The sequence below is a fragment of the Opisthorchis viverrini genome (assembly GCF_000715545.1).
Source record: "Opisthorchis viverrini unplaced genomic scaffold opera_v5_276, whole genome shotgun sequence".
Lineage (NCBI taxonomy): Eukaryota > Metazoa > Platyhelminthes > Trematoda > Opisthorchiida > Opisthorchiidae > Opisthorchis > Opisthorchis viverrini.
In genome coordinates this window covers 283906-304586 of record NW_008751931.1, presented here as the reverse complement: position 1 = coordinate 304586, position 20681 = coordinate 283906, and the positions used below count along the sequence as shown (strand labels likewise).

At 40.4% G+C, this 20681-nt stretch overlaps 1 protein-coding gene across 1 annotated transcript; it reads right to left on the bottom strand.

The window, feature by feature from the left end:
* Positions 1–309: 309 nt before the first annotated feature.
* On the bottom strand, positions 310–20146 carry T265_09402 (hypothetical protein; the record flags this gene model as incomplete). The annotated part of the gene is made up of 4 exons (XM_009175449.1): positions 310–1236; positions 3368–3524; positions 13983–15624; positions 20027–20146. The coding sequence occupies 3 exons, from the start codon at positions 15573–15575 to the stop codon at positions 704–706; spliced, it is 2283 nt and encodes a 760-aa protein (XP_009173713.1).
* Between the last annotated feature and the right edge of the window lie 535 nt (positions 20147–20681).

Below are 20681 nucleotides of genomic sequence, written 5' to 3'. Positions count from 1 at the left end.
GTAAGAATGAGGTTTGTGATTTCAAGTTCAAAATCTTGCTTTTTCTCTAATTGCTAAAATTGTTGAAGCTGAGGTCTAAAGGCAACGCCCTCTGACGCGACTGGTTATTTTCCATTTCTTCGAAAAAAAAACATAATTGAATCTTAGAGGTTGTTATTTAGTGCAACGACGTCATCCCAGTCATCATTTATGGAGTTGCGAGTCAGTTTGGAATAAAATTCCCGTCTGTTGGCAGAAAACCTTTCTTCCATCAACTGGTGTAAGCTTGCATCAGTTTGCCACTAGCGACTTTTGCCGGTAGATCCGACGTGGCTTCATTGGGATAACAATGATATTACATGAACAACACAGTTTACTTCAGGCGTCCTAAGAATTAACAACGCTATACACAATGACAATTCTGTGGACAAATCAAGGTGAATCTGAATGGTGAATAGACACAAACACTGAGTTGTTTTCATTTTTGATGGCAATGAACTGACGTTTGCACTGAGCCAGTACTTGGGAGAACCATGGGCACATAAGTGGGGCGTGAGACATAATTAATATGAAACACGATAAACGGACTAGATGATCGAATGACAGAAAATGTGCCGAGTTGATGGGAGTGACCTTGTCAAAGAAGGGGATTCAAACTGTTGAGATGAAAATAATGTCAGAAGACTGCTCAGTCAGTCAACTGAGTACAGCCATTAAACTCTAGCTACTCCACAGACAACCACTGGTACACTCGGCTTGATCCATGAATGCTGACCTCCGACCATAGAGAGGAGCTTGGAATATCGAATTTCGGAACAAGTCCATGCTGTTTTCGATTCTCAAGCTGTGCGGCCTGGTCGCCAATGAAACATTCGCCAATTGCATTCAGATACTTCGCTTCACTCACACCAACTGACCTAAGCTGACGCACACACTCCAGTGGTAGGCGATCGACAACTAATAGCTTACTGAAGAAGAATAAAGCAACACCGTAGTCTGACAACTGGAGTTTGCCGAACGATTTTTTTGTCGCGGGAAGTGAGAATTGCAAAAAGTGTTCACCTCCAACGAGTCTGTTGAATGGAACATCACTTGTAGTTGGTTCGGAATCTGCAGATATTTTTGAAGCAAGAGTCATACTGACGGATGCTCGCCTCGAGCGAACAGGTCGATAACCGGGACGTTGCAGAAAGATACTCTTTCTCGATTTGCTCAAGTGACCCTCGTGGAAGAGACATGCGTGGACGGCAACTTCGACTAAAATAAGATAATCGAAAAATAAGAAAAATGCACTGAATACAGAAGTACTAATAAAGTGGTGCATTTTTACTTGTAACAGCAGAAAATCAGAATGGTTCCGAAGGCGAAATACACTCTGCGTTGAACTGACTGCATAAAGTTTTTTTATGCAGTTGCCCTGTCAAACAGAAGGCATCGTACTTGTCACTCCCTGTCAAGCGATATCATTTGGTTTCTCTGCTTTAGTGATTGACGGTTGTAATGAATATTCAAAGGATCAGGTTCCCCATTTTGGATGATTTTTAATGATAGCGTCAAGCCATGAAAGAATTTCCCCAGTATTACAATGCATCTACTAATAATTTGCCACGGAACGACCTGGGATTCGTTTTTTACAAGTACTGGACTCTGAAAACCTCGTGCTCTTCCAAGCTGGGTCCTCCGGGGAATGTTGCAGAGGGTATTTGCACTGAACAGTGTAAACTAGGTTGCCCAATAAAAGAAAATAGAGAAGTTCCAACAGTGCTCTTACGCGCTACCATGGATATACAAAAATGCACATTCATATATTGAATATATAGAACAACTGGACCTGCATACAATGTTTGTGATCTAAAACAAGAACATCTAGTTTCCTCCGTTGTGGAATGGAATAAACGGTAAAACCTTTGGTCACGGTGATTTTTCCGTTCATTTATGCTCCATTTATTTCCTAAGAAAATAGAAATCAAAGGTGACCTTAATACATTTTTGTAGGCGTGATCTGTTTTCCAGTCTGTTGGTGCAGGTAAAGAACAATAACAACGATGACAGTGAAGCATCTATGTAGTAACGCACTGAACTCCCATGTCGTTTTAAGTACTATTTTTATTCTCATTTTACACCGAAGAGTTATTTGCTTTCCACATATTCTCTGTTGGTACGTTATTCTTCTTCGTGATTTGGTATACTTGCTATTGTTCTCCAACCAAGTACGCTGACTTCCGCCCATGGTTTCCCACCTTATCCATTTTACGCTGATTCATTTTGGCTTTTATGGATGGGGATTATCCATTTTTCAGTTGGGTACTATCCGTGTTTTGATAGGTTTCTTTCGTAAGCATATTTGTGTAAATCTCATGGACATTTGCTATCAGGTGAGAACAAGTGGTAAGTTTCGCCTTGCTAAATCTGAACCTTCAGGATATTTTATAAAATTTACCCACTGTTTACTACTGCGTTTGTACTAATGCATTCAAAAAAGCAGAAAGAAATTCCAATCTCAGCACTTTTGCTACACTGATTCCAGTTGCTCTATAGTACATCCAGCTAGGCATCCAATCTCTTAGACACATCTCAGAGGTTTGTCCAACACTGGTGGAATAAAGCAGCTGATTACATCACGAGACAGAATTGTGGGCGATTCTACTAACGCGGTGTGTTTGGCGTACATGTTTTACCGGAGCATGTAGTTTACCTTCCGCAGCAATATAATGAAATGTTAAAATCATAATGTGAGAAGTATGCTTCGCAGCAACTGTGAAGTGAGTACGATAGATTGTCTGCAAAAACAAGTTCGCAGGCCCTGTTGATGGCTCGTTCATATTGGAAATGCTTGTGAATACCAGATGGAAATATCCGACATTTAGACCACTGATGGTTGAATTTGTCAAGTAACAATTGACTAATATTGAAACATTCCAATGTAGCTACCCCAAAACCGGCAACATACTATCATGTGTGCGGTGATAGACGCATCCATGCATCCTTGCGTAGCTTGAGGCTTACATTTAAAAATCAGTTTACCAGTTGCCTAGGCTGCCGAACTTATCTCACTGTTCACGGACATCAACATTGTCACTTCTGTCATCCGCGTTAAGTGCTGACCACATATTGGCGGCAAAGGCTATGCTACGTCTGAATCGGTAATACCACTTGTGTAGAACAAATCTTATGAATGCATGAACTTGTCAGTGGTTAACTATTGGTAGTTACCATTGGATTCAATATTGTACCTAGACTTGGGTAAAATTCAGTAATGTAGCACTCATTTGAGTCACCTATTTACATTGCGAATAGTGAGTTTAAGTTGACTGATAAATTATTGATAAGATACACGCAGACATACGAAAACCATCAGTAGTTCTACTACGCATCATAAGTTACTAACTCTGCCGATGTTTGAGTTCCTGTTTAAAGTTCTCCAGATCCCAGGGACCATAAGCTTCGAAATCGATATTGCGAATTTCGTGCACTCCAATACTGAGCAACCCTTCAAGTGGACGCTGACAGAGGGATACAAGAACGTCCGCCTTGATCCGGATTATCTGAAAGAGGGAAGAACAATGTGTGGATAAAGTTTCGCTGCTGGACTACACAAACAAGCAAACTAGATATCTCAATGGCCGATGCGGTCATTGCGAGACTTGCTAACCTGGCGCTTTTTGTGAATATAGATGCGAGAGTTGATGGGTTTAGAAATACGAAGTTTTCTGTAGTGATGTCCTAAGAATCCATACTACAAGGCGTCCTTGATAAAAAGTGGCTTGAAAACGCAGTTATCGGTTGACCCAATTCAAGCTACACGATCTTCCATGTCAGAAAATACCATAATCCTGTTGTCTGCGATAAATAGTGAACAGTTATCACAGGGGCAGAACGGAAGTTAAAATACAAGTTTGGCACTGCGAATGTCGAAAATGTAGGCCAGGGTTGGTGATTTGGTGGTACTTTGAAAAATTGGCTCAGTCCATCGTGGCATTGTGTTTTACGATATCAATGTATGAATGTTAATAACAAACGGGGAAACGGTGGAACAGCAAACATTTTTGTTCATACGCTCGAAGTGATGAAAATAACAATGCGCTTGACTAAATTTTAAGAGGTCAATAATTGCTGTCGATGTCGGTACTTGAGATCGTAGATAAGATACTGTAGATACCCGGCAGCGTCATACACATACGCTGGAGGTCCACAATGAAATGCTTATGCAATAGCTATCTACAAATTCTGTGTCATAACCATTTTCGATCAGTGATCTACACTCCTCATCAAAAACCCACTTACGTGAAATGCAAAACAGGACGGTAGAGGCTGGCCTGTGAACTTTGGGATAACCAATACAACTGCAACCTTATGAGTCAGTTTCCTCATAGTTTGCAAATTAAAAAAATGAATTATTGGCATCAAGGTTATTGAGTTCGTGGGCAGCATGGAATGGATTTCTGACCACGAATCTTAGAATATTGTTCAACAACTCTTAGATTCACTCGGCAGCATTATAAACCTGGTCAATTCACAACTTATGGTCACAAAAATGGAGATCCTACGTTAGGTTTTTCACACATTACTTCTTTTGTCGCTTGGCCACAGATTTTTACCTTGCCATCTCTTGTCTTTTCTCAGATTCCAACCACGTGTCCTCGGTATTGTTTGCACCCACACCATTGAATATCACCCAGTGCGTTTTTGAAAAATTCCTTAATTTTATATCTCGGTGGAAGGGAGGTTGAGCATGGTGGCAGAAAATTATATCACTCTAAAACGACAGAAGTGGTTTGCTACCACGTATGCTGACAAAATATTTCACTTTGACGTCTACTCTGACTCTGTTGAAACTACGTGTATTGTGTTGTGCTTGATCAGAGAGCTATTCGCCTTAATCATGGGAAAGTGATACTTCTTTGGATGTCTGTAAAGGTGATTTTAGCAAAACACGTTGAGCAGACAAGCAAACATAATTCAGCTTATCAACTCAGTAATTTTTCATTCGCACTCCAACCAACCACTCTTTGCTATTTTAGACTATTGAGTGACATCCCGGCAGATCGTTTACTTTATGAATAAGAATTTGGCTGTAGGTTTCATGTATTAGGCATACAGTGTCCGTGTTACTGGCATGCAAATTACGAACTAAACTATTCTAAATTCCCACCACTGGATGTCCACTCAGACACAGGCAGGTGAAACATCTGTTCATTGTGCAGTGCTATCCTAGTTTATTTGGCCAGACCTAGTCTTGTAGGTGATTTTTCGACGGGGATAGGTATATTTACTTTGATTAGGAGAGATGTCTTCAGGTTAGGCGACATGTGATTGTTGCAATTTTAAGCCGTATTTACAGATGGATTACTTGGTAATATACTGAAAAGCTATCAATGTAGTTATACCCTGAAGTTTCATGATTTTTCGTGTCACAGATTCAGCTGACGATGATGGAGAATACTGATTGTCGCAAAATTAAGTTTAAAGAAAAAGTCTGCAACAAGAAAATATAAATACTGGGTATGAACATTAGGCAATTCGAACACGAAGAGGATTAAATCCTTTTGCGAATGATATTAGTTACGCATGGCCTTACGCATTTGTAGCACATGACGTAATCTCAAAAAAAGCTGTATTAAAAGAATAGCGAACTTTGAATGAACATGTTGATTTGTTACTTTTGGATTATGTGACGAAAATAGAAGCCACAGTTTTATAATTTTTTCGTAGATTTCCTGCTAACTTCTGTCGCCAAGATCGAGATCTAAATAAACCAGCCCTTCTTAAAGTACTGGTTATTTTTGTATGAGGCTATTTTCAGGGGTGGCGGGATAAATGTTAGGTTTTATTAAAATTTAGTAATACCAACTGCTAGATGTTGGAACCTGATAGGAATTTTTCAACATCAAGGTACCCTGGTGGTCACCATTCTTTTGTTCCGTGTATGTTCAGATTGCAATAGCAGTTTAAATGGGTACCAGGAGCTACCCCTGTAACAATCAAATTTCTAGCGTGAGATCTGGCAACTAATTACTTCATTTATCAACGCAGTTACGTTTGCGGAAATACAGGCATGAGCTGAACCGACAAAAATCTAGGAAATCGGGCAGAATGACACCATACACTACTGTTTAATGCCATTAAGTCTAGAAAGAGTCTAAAAAGGAATTGTCCAATATTAGGCATCTGGTCGAAATAATCTAACGAGTTGAACTTTGATTTTCTTTTCAAAGCAGCCGTCCAAGTAGGTTAAGGATCATAGAGGCGGTATTGATCGATTGACTTAGGTCTTTATTTTGCGCCCAGAAAGCATAAATGTTGCCTTGAGGCTAAATTGGCTTCTGGACTAAGCATCGTACATTTTGAATGCATATACGTTTATTTAGAACATGAAAATTGTGTTAAATTCGTTTCACTAATCAAATGACTGTTTGCAAATTATTTCCTCAGAAATCCACATTATAGCAGCTAGATCTTTCCAGCAGCATCAAGGAAAATTGATGCTAAATTGCGCAAGTAAGAATTTGAACGCATATTGATGGTCATTTCTGTATCCCTTGACAATAGGAACTTTGTTTGTTCAGCCTCCCGTAGCTATGAAACAGGTGTTACCCTCAAGCCGACTTCACTGACCTGTCAGTAACCAATAATAACTTCTAAATAGCGTATACACGATCTGCCATTAATCCATTGTCTTGAATGACAAAATACCACCAAACAGGATACTTGATCTGCTAATTCCTGTCCATTGTCCCAAGTGGATCATCCGGTGGAGGCAGAAAGAAGAATGTTCAGAGACCGTGAACAATGTTACGTCCAAATTCAGTTCAGAAACAATGGGAAAGGAACCCACACCATAGTTCACATCTCGAGCTGTCACCATAGTTTCAAAAGCAATGATTTATTGACGGTGTCCTAGGGCTGGCAAAACACACTTTGTGGAAGTTTGGAGGATGATTGTTTGTCCGTTACTTTGTGAAATACATGTACAACTTTTATTTTTGGACCAGCGAAGAAGTTCATGGATATTATTCCATTGTGAGAATCGTTTCTGAGAGTGCGGGGCAGAATTAGTTACTGTCAGGTGAATTGATGTTGTGTTTTAATTAATCTTTTCCAAACTGAGCTTTTCAGTCGGTTTCAAACCGATATAGGTTATCAACGGATTTTTGAGGACTGAAAATCCCAAAACTTGACTTCTGGTTTTGAAAATGTGGACTCTACCTGTTACACAGTTGATTACTCAGACAAGAGTTACAACCAACGACTATTTGTGATTTTCGCACCGGGTTACTTGTTTGATTCACTAGTTTGGTAACCAATACACACATACATGTCTTCGCGTAAATAAAATTTGAAGGCAGCACAAGCCGCTAGGAAAAAAGCGGGCTAAAGACGCCCGTGTTTGTTTATTCAGAGGGTTTTTTTCTTTTTCCACGTCACTTCCAAGTGATATCCAGTTGTCTTTTTTTCACACTTATTACCGCCTCATCTGATAATCTTGCGTCGGGGTTGAATTCCTTGTATAACCTGATGGTGATATTCATAACTTATGTGATGAATTTGGGGATTTTTATTTACATAAAATAGCCAGATACGTATCACGTGCATTCAGTACTACTTCGATATCTCCAAGAGATCTTGCGTGATGTCACCATCATATTGGGCGGATAACGAGGCAACAATCTAACCTAACTTCCATTTTGTCCTTGCGTACTTGGAAATACCAGTGCTCGGTTTCAGAACTTGCCGTCAGCATCTAGAAAGTTTGGTTCGCCCAGTCAAGCTCTCCTGTTTGCTAGGCAGTTTGTGCCCTAGCTAATTTTTACCCGTCTGTCGACTTCACAAATTCTTTGCGTAGCTGTAGTCGAAATCCGAACTTAAGCACTAGTTGATTCTATTTATTTAATCACTTTTGACCAGAAACTCTCTGCCGTGTTTGTGCGGTTTTAGGTTCTGGGCAATCTGCCCCTGAAATGCTCCATTTAGCCTTGCTGAGTTCCACTTACAGGACAACTCAGTCTAAGTCCTTGGAGGATGGTAAATAAAAAATGCATATGAGTTTAGTCAATAAACAGCTTCTATATATAGTCTTTTTGCCTGTTATTTCTGGTAGTAACAGGTTTAACGCATTGAAACAATGTTCAAATATTTTTGCTCTTTCTTTATGATTGGAAGCCCTTCTTAATTTAGCGACAAAAGAGACGGGTTATCGAAAAATGAGCAATGTGTTCGTTGACATTTTTGTTGCAAAGAGCACACTGTTTTTTACTAAAGTGTCCCACAACCTGAATACTGGATTTCTGTAATACTGAATTTGGTGAAGCGCTGCGGCGTGTAGTATGGGAGAAAACTGATTTGGCAGAGAATGGAATTAAGTCGCAACCTGAAAACCCAGTGAGCGAGTGACATGTGACTGTACCATTCAAGCGGATAACTAACATAGCGGTTTATTAAAGTTTTGGGTGAAAAAGTGTCAAAAATTAATGAAAGGCTTTTGAGTCCTCATTTGATACACTTTTGAAATCGTTTGACATCATTTGAAATTACTTTAGAAATCAATTCAGCCATTCATTAGATATAGCTATATTAGAGGTAAATAAGAACCTTCTTTCCAACAAATATTAACAAAAGTTTTGAAAGTGATTTGACCAGAAGTCCAAAGTGTAAATACGTTCACTAGTGCTTGATACTACATGGACTGAAATGTATGCAGAAGACTTAAGAATCTGCAAATACCAATCAAATAAATGAGGTTTGAAGTCCTGAATTCCAAAGCCTATTGCTTCAATCAGATAAAATGTTGACTGTGGCATCAGTAGATGATTTGGGAGCCGTTATGAGTAAAAATTGATTGATGTTTCTGGTGTTAGCCGTAAGCTTGTAGTTGCCCGTATTCTTTATCGCGAAGGGAATTATCCTATTTGCTGGATTTTTTAACACAAAATGTCAAGACTGAGGAAAGCGCCAAGCCTAAACACAAGACCTGGTCATGCCTCTGCAGTTGGAACTTTCCAGGTATGTCCTGAAGAGGCTTGGAAGAACTAAAAACAAACGCGTTCTGCATGTAGGCAAACTTCTCAAAGGGTTATCCTAATGTATGAAAACAAATACCTATGAAGTTGTATCTTAAATTGGGGAAAAATAGTCATGATGAAATTGAATCGTCTTTATACCCTTGATTCACTTGGTGGTTGCTCGTGCATCTATCTGATAGGGTGCAATTTATTTGATGATTTTTGTGACCCGTCCAGTTGTGAGCCTGACATAATAGGGACAAGCGAGATAGGGCAGGAGCAAATATTTTTTTCCGATTCTGTCAAACGATGATACAATGAGGCCTTTTATCCAGTTAGGTCTTTGATCTGCCGCTTAATTTAACTGTTGTTGTTGTAAGTAGAACGATACACGGTTAGTTACAAACAAGAACCATGGTAATCGTCAGATGAATTTCAGTGTGTGGAGCTTTCACAAACACTTTCCTGTGTTAATGAACCCTGTTTGTGCTGAAAAAACTAAACAGCACAGAATAAATCTTTTGTGCGCAGTGAGGAGCATCAACAGCACGAGTCCTATTCCATGGAGTTCGGAAACCGAAAAACCCTGTCAAGTCATCCAAACAACTATTCGCTCGCACAGAAGCGAGTGATCAATAGTGATCACCTCGCACCTAGAAATTACATAGCTTCCATTACCCTCCATTTACAAAAATCCTACTGAAGACGCTACGTATTAAATGGCTCCTTGAGTGGTGACTTCAAACCAAAATTTCACAAATTTCAAGTCACATCGCTCTCGTTTGGGCGGTCATCTTCCCATTCTTGCGTAATTATTCCGGCCAGTCCACACCAAATGAAAGCACTGAACTCGAGTTTCGCTCTTAACAGAGCTCATCAGCAGTGCATATTCAATGGCCGTGCCGGAATTTAAACCCCGGACATCTGACATGCGAGGCGAGCGTGTAACCCCTGCTTCACCGACGCACGTTGGGCGCATCAGAATTATCACGTCTGAACAGGTGGATGGGTTCACGCCTGATAAATGTGATTGGTGTGCACGACTGCACGAACGACGACCCGGTGACTGCCTTGGTTGTGACGATCGACTGAACCGCCAGTCAGGACTTCCCAGTCAGGTAGCTTGACACGCCCGAAACCCACTGGGTAACATTTTGGTTGCAGTTTTGGGGTTTTGCGGGATAGGTATTTCGTTCGTATTCTTCCTCCAAGCTGACGACTCCTTGTAAAGGAAGGGTTGTATGTTCAAATGTACTCAGTCAGGACGGAATTCATTTTTACTCAAAAACACCAAAATCCTATTTGTTGGAACGTAGGTTAGAGTGAAACAAAAAATGTTAAAAGTTGTATGTATTTTGATGTTTACCATATGCAAACAAATGAGTAAGGGAATCTACCATACTAACTTTACTCAACGCGACAACTTTTGTGATGCAATATGATAAATTATCGTCAACAATACCAACCGGAGGGAAACTCATGCAGCAGAAAACGGATTTCAGTGACTAATTATGATAAACTATGTGAACAGGTCTTAGCAAATTGGAGCTAGACCATTGTATGTATCAAGCAAATGCATAATTTGGTTGCACCTATAGAAACTTTTGTCCTATTTCCAAGACCGAAGCACTTTCCTTACGTTGTGGTAAACGTAATTAGGCTGCCTACTTTTATCAGTAGTGAACGCCCAACTGTCGGATGAGAAAATATCTCCGCTGACGGAATAATTCATTACTCCTGTTGTCAAGCATCAGATAAGCAGTAGCGTCCAATATGCCGACAGCCATTCTATTGAACGGTAGATAATGATGAATCAAAACAACATTGCGCACATCAGATACAGGAAGAATCACGTGCTATGCGCCCACTTATATATATATATATATGTATATGTGTATGTATATGTATGTATATATGTATAACTTCCCAAAAACTCATCTATAAAATCGCGCCTGAATGAATGTCACGTGGGTCAAGTATGTGGTTATGTCATGTTTGAGCAGGTGAGGGAGATGTAGCGACTCATCAGGAAGACTCACTTAAAAACACTATGCAGCAGCTGACACTGGTTAAACATAAACGGTTCAGGAATCACCAAAAAAACAGGATCGTATAAAAATTGTGAATTATCGAAGAATTTGGATTAGTCTGCCATTTGCCTAAGAATACAAATTGTTCAGCCGTAAAAAGGGAGAGTGTAACTTCTAATTAACAATCGACGGAAAACCGCATCCTTTGACGTATTTATGCGACGGTTTGACGATGCATGTTGTATAAAGAGAAAATATGATTCCGGCGAACTCCAGAATTGCACCGGGCATAAATCCACCCAAATTCGCTCTATGCTAACTTTATTTTGACTTGGTCAGGCATGAACACGTTGACTTTTCATTATAATTTGATGCTTGACAGATTTGTGGTATACATTATTAAACTAACAATCCGAAACTTCAAATTTGGTTTTGCCATTCCAGTCAGTTGTTTTTATTTTCAGCTCCAACTAAACAAGATCAAATCCTCAAACAAAACTTCTATTGAGAGGAGGCACCGTCGTATGCAGAACCGCTCACGAATAATCGGCGAAGGTCAGAGCAAACACGAATGCATTTTGTACAGCCAGATTTGCAGTAGTATATTCGTTTGATCACTATTGAAGCAGATTAAATATTAACCAATGAGCTGCTTCCATATTCAACTTTGAAATCACGTTTACCTGGAGTCAAAATTTTATGTGAAGCCACGCGTGTACAGAAAGCTACCAGGAATTGATACAGACAACAGATCCTAAAGAATAATAAATACCGCGCAAGTTAGGATAAGGATTTACTTTATCGTATGTATAACAATGGGAAGATCAAAAGCAAACATTAAAGGTGGACCATTCAAGTTGTTTCTCGCTTGGGTGTTTTATCTGGTCTTATACAGGCAAAAGGTAGATTTAGTTTAGCTGCCCCAGGAACCGGAGTAACGGGGAAAACAAGTTTGTTGGTGCATTAGTTGTTCTACACTGTAGAAATTTCGTCTTCATTTCTCATGAGTTCATGGGTCCAGTAACTAATGTAGACCCTTAAATCACTTTGTGCCTATTCTGCTCGCTAGAAATATGGGTGAGTCCTGTGCACTCAGGAACGGGGTAATTCTATGGAGAGACATGTTGTCAGTTATAAGGCACAGTTTACCTTTGGGAAGCATTAAATTTATTTCTTGTTTACTTCGCTGTTACGAAAGGATCCAAACTGATGCGGAATATTGCGCTCATGTTTAAGTAATACAGACAAGAATATTGGGCTTGGAGTAGCATACTAAGGATATATTTACAATCCGATGGTGTTTCACCAACGTCAGTCTTAAGATCCACTGACTAATTCGTCCGTATGTAATTTTAAGCAACGTCAACATTTCTGAAGGGTACGTACACATGGCACGTGGCACATAGGCAATTAGTAGATGAAGGTGAACCAAATTACGGAAACCAGAACCCCCACTTCGAAGAAGATTTGAATAGTTACATCCCGGGCCACATGGATGAAGATAGACTCAACTGTGTTCCGCCCGCCTGAGATCAGAGGCCGGTTCTTGCAGGTGAATTTAGTGAAGCCTTTAGAAAAACAGCTAGATGTTTATTAGGTTGCTACAAAGTGGAAGCTTACGTAATATCTGTCTAAACGATGTTGCAAGATAGAAAAGTCTTGTCTTCAAATGAAGCAGAATTGGTTTTGGGTAAATGACTCTGCGCATCGAAGATGAATTTGAGAGCATCGAAATGCACGCGTTTGATTTCAATGTTGAAGTTGGAAGAGCTCTGAGCAATACAATCTTTATTGAACTTTATTGACGTAGACTGAATTTCCTGGTACCTGCAGATTGGTGACAACGCATTTTTAAGTTTTAGCACTACTCGTTTCTGTTCAGCCTACTGGGATAACTCGCGCGTTTCTTCGTTCATATAATGGCAAATGTCCGCTTGCAGTCTCTGTTGGTAGTCCCACCTCAGACCCAGGACTTGTGATTTCTTCTAAATCCCGACTGCCTCAACGTCCTATGTAACTTAATCCGTGCGTGTTGTCCGCTCCTCTTGTTCCTTGCCAGTAATGGACCTCTAAGATGGATTTTCTACTTGTTTACTACTTTTAAAAGGGTATTCCAGGCTGTTCCATTCTGTGGGTGTGTTTCATGATTCCCTGTCTTTACATAAGCTTGTAAATGCGTCATCTTGTCTTGGCGAAAACTGAGGACTCATGACATCTGGGCTGTACCTTGATGGTGAACTTCTGGCGACCAGTGCTGAAAGTAAACCTGATTTAGATAGATGCAACAAGCTGAGAGTTTTTCATACAATCTAGTCAAGATCGGCTCTACAACTATAGCTGATCTGGGTGACCATGTTCAAAAATAGGTGTCACTTATCGCATTACTTTAATTTCCTGAATTCCGATTAGTTGCTAACATGGGAATCCGAAATTATGGAAGATTCACAAATAGTTTAAGGATTATACACAATATTCACCGATGCAAAGTAGGTGTGTTTGCTCTCACACAATAATGGACGCGTTAAAAATAAGTGCAGGTAAACCTTCAGGCATTTGTGAAAAAATCTTCTTGGAACGTCATTTTACAGTCAATTTGAAAGTACTACATGTTGACCCTACGGGAAGATCGTACTCCGAATCGGGTGTGGCTTATCGGAAATAGCTCTGTCATATGCACCAACGGTCAGGATAACTTCAAAGAGCATCAGTAGGAGGGTGAAGTTTTGGATATATTTGACCTAGGATTCCAAGGCGTTGAACTTTCATGTGGAGGTTTAGCAAGCTATTACCTACTTGGTTTGCCTATCTCCCTTGCCGAAGGCACGAGGACTTCGCGTAATTTTCAGCAGCAGTGCGTTGAAAGTATCAGTGTACGGTGTACTCGAGAATCATTACCATCATTAATGTAGTGCCACTTACTAAGCTTTTTTCTACAAGTAAAAAATATAAATCTGACGGATCCTGTAAAACTCACCGGGTAAGCCGGGACAATCTTATACCAAGACGGTTTATTCATTGAGATATCCCTCAATGGTATGATGACTGATCCGAGGTAATGATCTTTCTCACCAGACCACTTGGAATAATTTTCAAATAGTTGGATCTGTAGCTCCCCGTATGAGTCTGATTGTGACGTCCAGTCAAACGATACTTCGAAGTTTTTTCGTGCACGCAGGATCTTCAAGTCAGCTTCTTTAAACTGTACCGAAGCATGCTGTGTCGTGTCTGAATCATGACAGATGCAGCGTAAGTTATATGTGGATTTCTGCCAGGGCCGTTGAGGCTTTAATCCTCTCGCAGCTAGGAGCTGAATGCGCAGCTTTGAGGGAGTTAAGCTAGTAGAGCCATCGACCGCCAATCCTAGTGCAATCACCCCAACAAAGTCTCCATTTTCCAAAGTTAAGGGGGTGCTGGGAAGTTTCGGTTGATCCTGCTCCTCCGTCAATGAAGTGATAGATTCCTCCGATCCAGTAGCCTTTTCTGGTTTCGCTAGAATTCCTGCAGTGAATGATTTGGTTACTTCATCCATCTCAACCTTCAGTGTTCCGGAATGCGCTTGATCGGGCCAGAAAAAGGATCCCCTTTGGATCACTTCGCGTAGGCTGGGGCGCTTTTTGGATAAAACGTAACCAAACGAGTGCTTCTTGGCTCTCGGATGTAGATCGCTTGGATTGGACTCCACGTCTGAATGGGCATTCGTAGCTGTCCTTTGTACACTGTCTTCAGTTATGCTCAATTTTCTTTCTGACCGAGTATTGAGGAGCTCAAAATTTGTTGAAGATGCTCTTCTTGCAGGAAGAGTGACAGTTAAATTCTCTCGCACATTCGGTCTACTACTAGTGGCAATGTTTTCATAACTGTCAGCAGTAGCTTCAACTTCAGACTCATCATATACACAAGTGATATCTATTTGGGGTAGTTCATTTATATTCCAGCGCTTTTCTGACGCTTTTCTTGGACAGGCCTGAGTTGAAGATAATTGTGTGCTTGCAGTAACCTTGGACAGAGTCTTCGTATTCGGAGAGGCGGTGTTGTGTAGTAGACTATCTACCATGGATGCTCGTCGGCTTGAAGAAATGGATGGCTGAACGGTCAAACTGGACCAACTCTTTTTACGCAGGTTGTCCCTGTGCACTGTGGACACCGTCCCGTATAACTTTTCCGGCTGAAAACGAAGTGGTAGAGCTGGTTGTTGACATTCATCGCGCGTGGCAGATTTTGCCCCCAGTTTTGTACGAAGTGAGATTTTCTTTGTATCCGCGTCACTTTCACCACTGGTAAATGACATCGACTCCAGGATATAGCTGGTGTAGTGGAATAGCTTGTCCTCTAATGGTATGTTTTCGCAGCGACCTGCGTGATCCAGGCGTCGAAGATAGGTGCGCCGACGTCTATACCACCATGTTGATCGTGTTACTACCGTCGAAAGTCCAAACAGTGCAAACAGCACAAGCAAAACACTACCAACAACAACAAGCAATATCTCGACAGCTGTCTTTGTGGATATATTGCTTTCAGTCTCTGTGACACCAGGTAGATAGGGAACGTTGCTCTTCATCGCTCGCATGATTATCCGGTTTCCTCACTGGAATAGTGCAAGGAACATTGCGGTGAGGCTGAAAAGTGATGAGATTAGATTGCACATTTAGTAATAGATGACATATCTAGCTTGGATAAACAGTATTTATACTTATTTATATACGTATACTCTCCGCCTAAATACCCCTCGACCCTCACCGCCGAAATGGCTCATGACCCAAGAAGTCGTGACGCCACCCGTCCTGGCGCAGGTTCGACCAAAGGTCTTCATTATTAGAAGGCATATAAGAGACCAGTAGATAAAGCCACACCGTTTAAGACACTCACGTGGACAATACTGGGTCACTGAACACAATAATGAGAATTGTTAACACAACTATCGTGTGCGGCAAAAGGCAACTACGGCTATTCTCCACAAAATACAGTCATAATACAAGTGTAAAGAAGTGCTTTGAGGGCTTGAAGATTTAATTCTCACCAAAAGCTCCTAAACAAAGGGAATCAGGACAGTTGCGGGGTCTTGTATTGGTGCTTTTCAAAGGTTCAGTGAAGTTTGCTGGTTGAAAATCATTGCGTGATATTGAAGCTTCTTGCCATTTTTAGCCAGATGTGTTTGCACAAAATATATCTATTTGAGGGGAAGATCCTACTCATTTTTGAAAGGTTTCAAATTACTTATACTAGCTGTCAAAATTGTAAACCTAAGTACAGTACAAGTCATTCATCGCCACTTGTCCGTCACGTTGTGCAACTGTGCCCGTTTCTTACGCACCAGACTAACGAATGCGACCCTGCTTACCGGCATTATAGCAAGCAGCCAAGTGTATAGTTGTTAGAATAATCGGCCCATTGAGTTTTAAAGCATTCTTATGACGGGCGAAGAGGCATAAGGATCACGCATATCTATTTTTGATTACATATATTCGGTCCAGATAAGAGTAAAGAACAAGAGTCAGGTACAGAACTGTTACTGAAACTATGAATGCACCACAGAAACACAGCGAAGGTTTTTATGCATTGGGATCCATTGTAGCAAGGTACTTCTTATATCAGTGGGACACTACTATGTGACCTTTAGAAATTTAAATAATTTTTCCCGGTATGTAGTCTGGTAGACAAAGCCACACAACATGGCCATTCGTAGGTTTATTCGGGAAGGATCCAACTCAGAACAAGATACTAAGTTGCAACTCTCAATGTCCTCTGACAAAAAGGAGCCTTTTCAAGCTTGCTATCAGAGTATGTTAAAAATAGCTTTGCTTTTAAAATGTACTAATGTATTATTGTAAATAGTACATTTTTGTAGACCATTCCACTCTAAGAACGCGGTGATATGCTCCGATAAATCCTTACGAAGTTATTTAAAAAATCCACTTGCACGCCACTATCAAGAAACGTTTTAACGAAAAGAAGACCTCAGCTGTCCCCGGTGATATCCCCATTTAGAAAGGACTATTTAATTTGAGCCCACTTTGTTTTGTTTTTGGGCGTTCCATTATTCCTCTTAACGAGGAACCAATGGAGTAGTTGCTTCAATTTCGAGGCTTAAATTGTCTTTGGTTCAAAGTCATTATGGCAGATTTTGCAAACTTTTTAAACCTGGAGGCCAGAACAAAAGATTGACAAAATATTTAGCGGCCTTCAGATGACTCAGTTCCCTAGAATAAATCCAGTGTCGACTTATAACGGCCAATCGCTTCAGTTTTTGTTCAACGCCCCGACGCCGACCTATATTTTTGGGACTTCAGAAGTAAAATTAAAACTAAGAAAAAAATTAGCATCAAAGTGTGATGTCATCATATGGATAAAATCATTTCTTTGGTCGTGAGCAACTTTGCCAGTCGGAAGCAGAAAATATGGAAATTTCGTTAAGCTGAACGCTTACGTGCTTTCAAATGATTAGTGAGTTTGGCTTTTCATGGGAAAAAATTGATAGGATCATCCTAGCCCCAGAGCTATTTTGCATGTTTACGTTTTTGGAATCAACTGGGATTTTTGTAGATTTTTGCTAGAGATTTTGGTTATTGATAACTGTATGGAATGACTCGAATTACATGTTCTAGAGTTGAGCAGATGAGTACTACCGGAATCAGGTTGCCTAACGCGTGGGTACTCTGCAACGTCGATTTGCGCTGCACGTGTTCTGCACATGATCAGAAGACAAAAACTAATGCCCTGAATTCGCTTACTGCAGGCAATACTGTAAACAACCGATTAGGTCTGTTCGTGAGTTTTACACTGGTCAAAATTTATCCTATGGAGACAAAAGACTGCATCCTAAATTCGAGGAACGAGAGGGCCACATTCCTTCTGACCTGATTATTATGTGGTTTGAGTTAATGGTTGAAGGAACAGCTATACAAGTGAGCCAGGCAAATTGTCGCGGGGTTTATTGGTCGATACAAGGGACAAGATGAGGGCAATCATCAGAAATGTAACTAGGTCCCAAAGATCCTATCCTGGTGTGGCAAGATGGCTGTTAACAGCCACGGTTGTTCAATCGGGTGAGTTTTTTGTATTCCATTTGAGAGGTTTCGATTTTTCTCCATATGACATGCGGGATTTGGCTATGCTGAGATGACGTGATCACTGAGAATAAAGAGCTTTGTAAATAACAACGACGCGTAGTGACCAGATAACGGCATAAGTACGATTGCTATGGATCGGGACTCACTTGATATACCGGAACGATCGTCGACTCCGTCGGTCAGTTTTACTGTATTCTACGCAACTGATATTAGGTTTAGACCACGGAGGTGCATTAGTTTTCTTGTTTACAGGCTCATAAAGTTAGTATATACTTTGTCCCACTAGGCTCCAGACATACAAATAATAAAGTTTCGAACTCGAGCGAGTTCCACAAGTCATACCACATTGAAGAGAGTGGGTAACAGTGGCGGTTTTTTGGTAGAGTTCAACCTCCAAACAACTATCCACAGGGCCTCCGTGTTAAAAGTGTTGAAGGATTTCGTATGTCTACGGACGGGTAATATAGTAGTTGGGTCCGTTCTCAGTGTCTACCTTGCAGCAGACCCGCAGCACACCGTACTGCATCCTTTTCGTTTAAATGTGCCTTGGATGCGTTTACATTGGTCAGTTGAACTAGAAAATTAATCTGATAGGAATTGGCATCTTTATATTTACACACTTCCAATTCAAATACAAACGTACACCCCATTGCAAAATATTTAAGCAATAGGTGGGAGAAGTAAGCGTGATTAACAACAGACTCTTGTCTACAAACAGAGCTATGCGCTCATCGGTGCTTTCGCTGATGACAAATAAACGTCTTTCAGTACATAAAATTTCTAGAATTCTCTTCAGTCTTCTAAGGTGAAACAAATATCACTGAAAACGTTAGTATGCTTTCTTGGAAGGGATAGTTACTTTCCAGAATCGTACTGAGAACGGGGCTTCATCATAGTGCTATACTTTCTTCACCATAGAAACTAATGGATTCGGACAATGATGTTAATTTCTGATATGATTAGCATGCACTACTCAATGAAGAATTCCAAATTCGCATAGCGCGAACATAAGTAGACCACTGGAGATACTCTTGAACAGACTTACTCCATCATACCTAGAGAGAGTCTCACCAGGTGAACGTCAGAGGACGATTACCCACTGTCACACAGCATCGAACACAACTTCCATGGACCCCCATAGACCTCTTGTATGAATTCCAAAATAGGTCAAGTACTTCCCAGACGTTGATAAGTGTGAAGTCGATGGCATCAGTTTATTCCCAGGCGCGTTAGTTTGCTTAACCTATTTTTACTCTAACTATTCCTTCGAAGATTTACAAAACTAACTCTATTTTCCCATTATACTTTAGTTCTTCCGTCAATTTTGTAGATTGTGGGTCAGCCAAAAACTTACGACTGAATTTTTACTGTACAGTATGTTTGAGAGATTAATTTAGCAGTGTATTGATAGTCCACGTTGAGTTGACTTCATTATGTCATAGCAACAATTTTCTTAGTATAAAAATCCTTTAAATCGGAGAATTTTCTTCCAACAAACCAAATCTAATGTGAGCCACTGTTAGGACGTAGTTGCTACTGTATGTTTGGCTTCAATTTTCTGGTGGTTCCTAAAAATGATCCAAGGTGCCTTATGGAGTTTGAAAAGACGGTTTTGATTAGCCTGGCCCACACAAACTATATTCATTGTATTAGATCAGTAGAGTTAAGAGTAAGAACTTAGATTACTTTGTGTTGCAGCATGCTTCCGGTTCTCTAGAGATTGAGGGTACACATTAGGGTAGCTAAAAAGTCCTCCTAACACGTATGTCGAATCGAGGATGCGGAACTCAAAGCAATAAGTAAGCAGAAGACTGTTAATAATCATGTGATCGACTGTATCTTCCAATTGGTTTTCTGTAGAATACGACTGAAAAAAATTCAATGACGATAATAAAAAAACGGGAAAGACCATACTCGGGCCCTAGTAAATTTCACAAATTGGGCAACTCACCGTTTTCGGTTGTCACATAGCATCTTCCGAATTTAAAACTATGCTGGCTTTAGCGCATCGGAAATAAAATTATGAATTAGTTTTAATTTGAATTGCGCTAACCAACTGATAAGTTAATGGCCACTCGCCCACGCATCTCTTCCAGCTGAACGCGCAACTGGGATTCAATCAATCCATCGTATATCCAATCCGGTCATCGGATGAGAAAGGAGAATTTTCGCTTTTTGATTGGAGCATAGTTTGTTGAGCAGGAGGTCAGTAAAAGCACCGGCTGTGTCAGAATCAACCAGACAGGCCTTATAGGTGACTTCAATTCAAAAGGATGTTTTCAAAAGACCGGTAATGAAGAAATAAATAGCTAGGGCGGAATAGACAAGTAAAGCCCCGTTGTTTTTCACTGGCCGGTGATCTAAAAGTATTTATTGGCTAACCATGCGTTACTGACCCTATGTCTAATTGGATGGGCTTTTTACACTATTTAGTTATTCTGTACACGTGACAAACAACGTGTCTGTTCCTGTTTTACTGGAAACGATACACACGTTTTGTGTGTAAGAACTCATTTTGTTGTAAATGCCCTTGAAATGAAGATGGCGTCCAAATTTGTCACACATCCCCAATACACACGCCAAAAGGCGCTGACTACTAAATATAT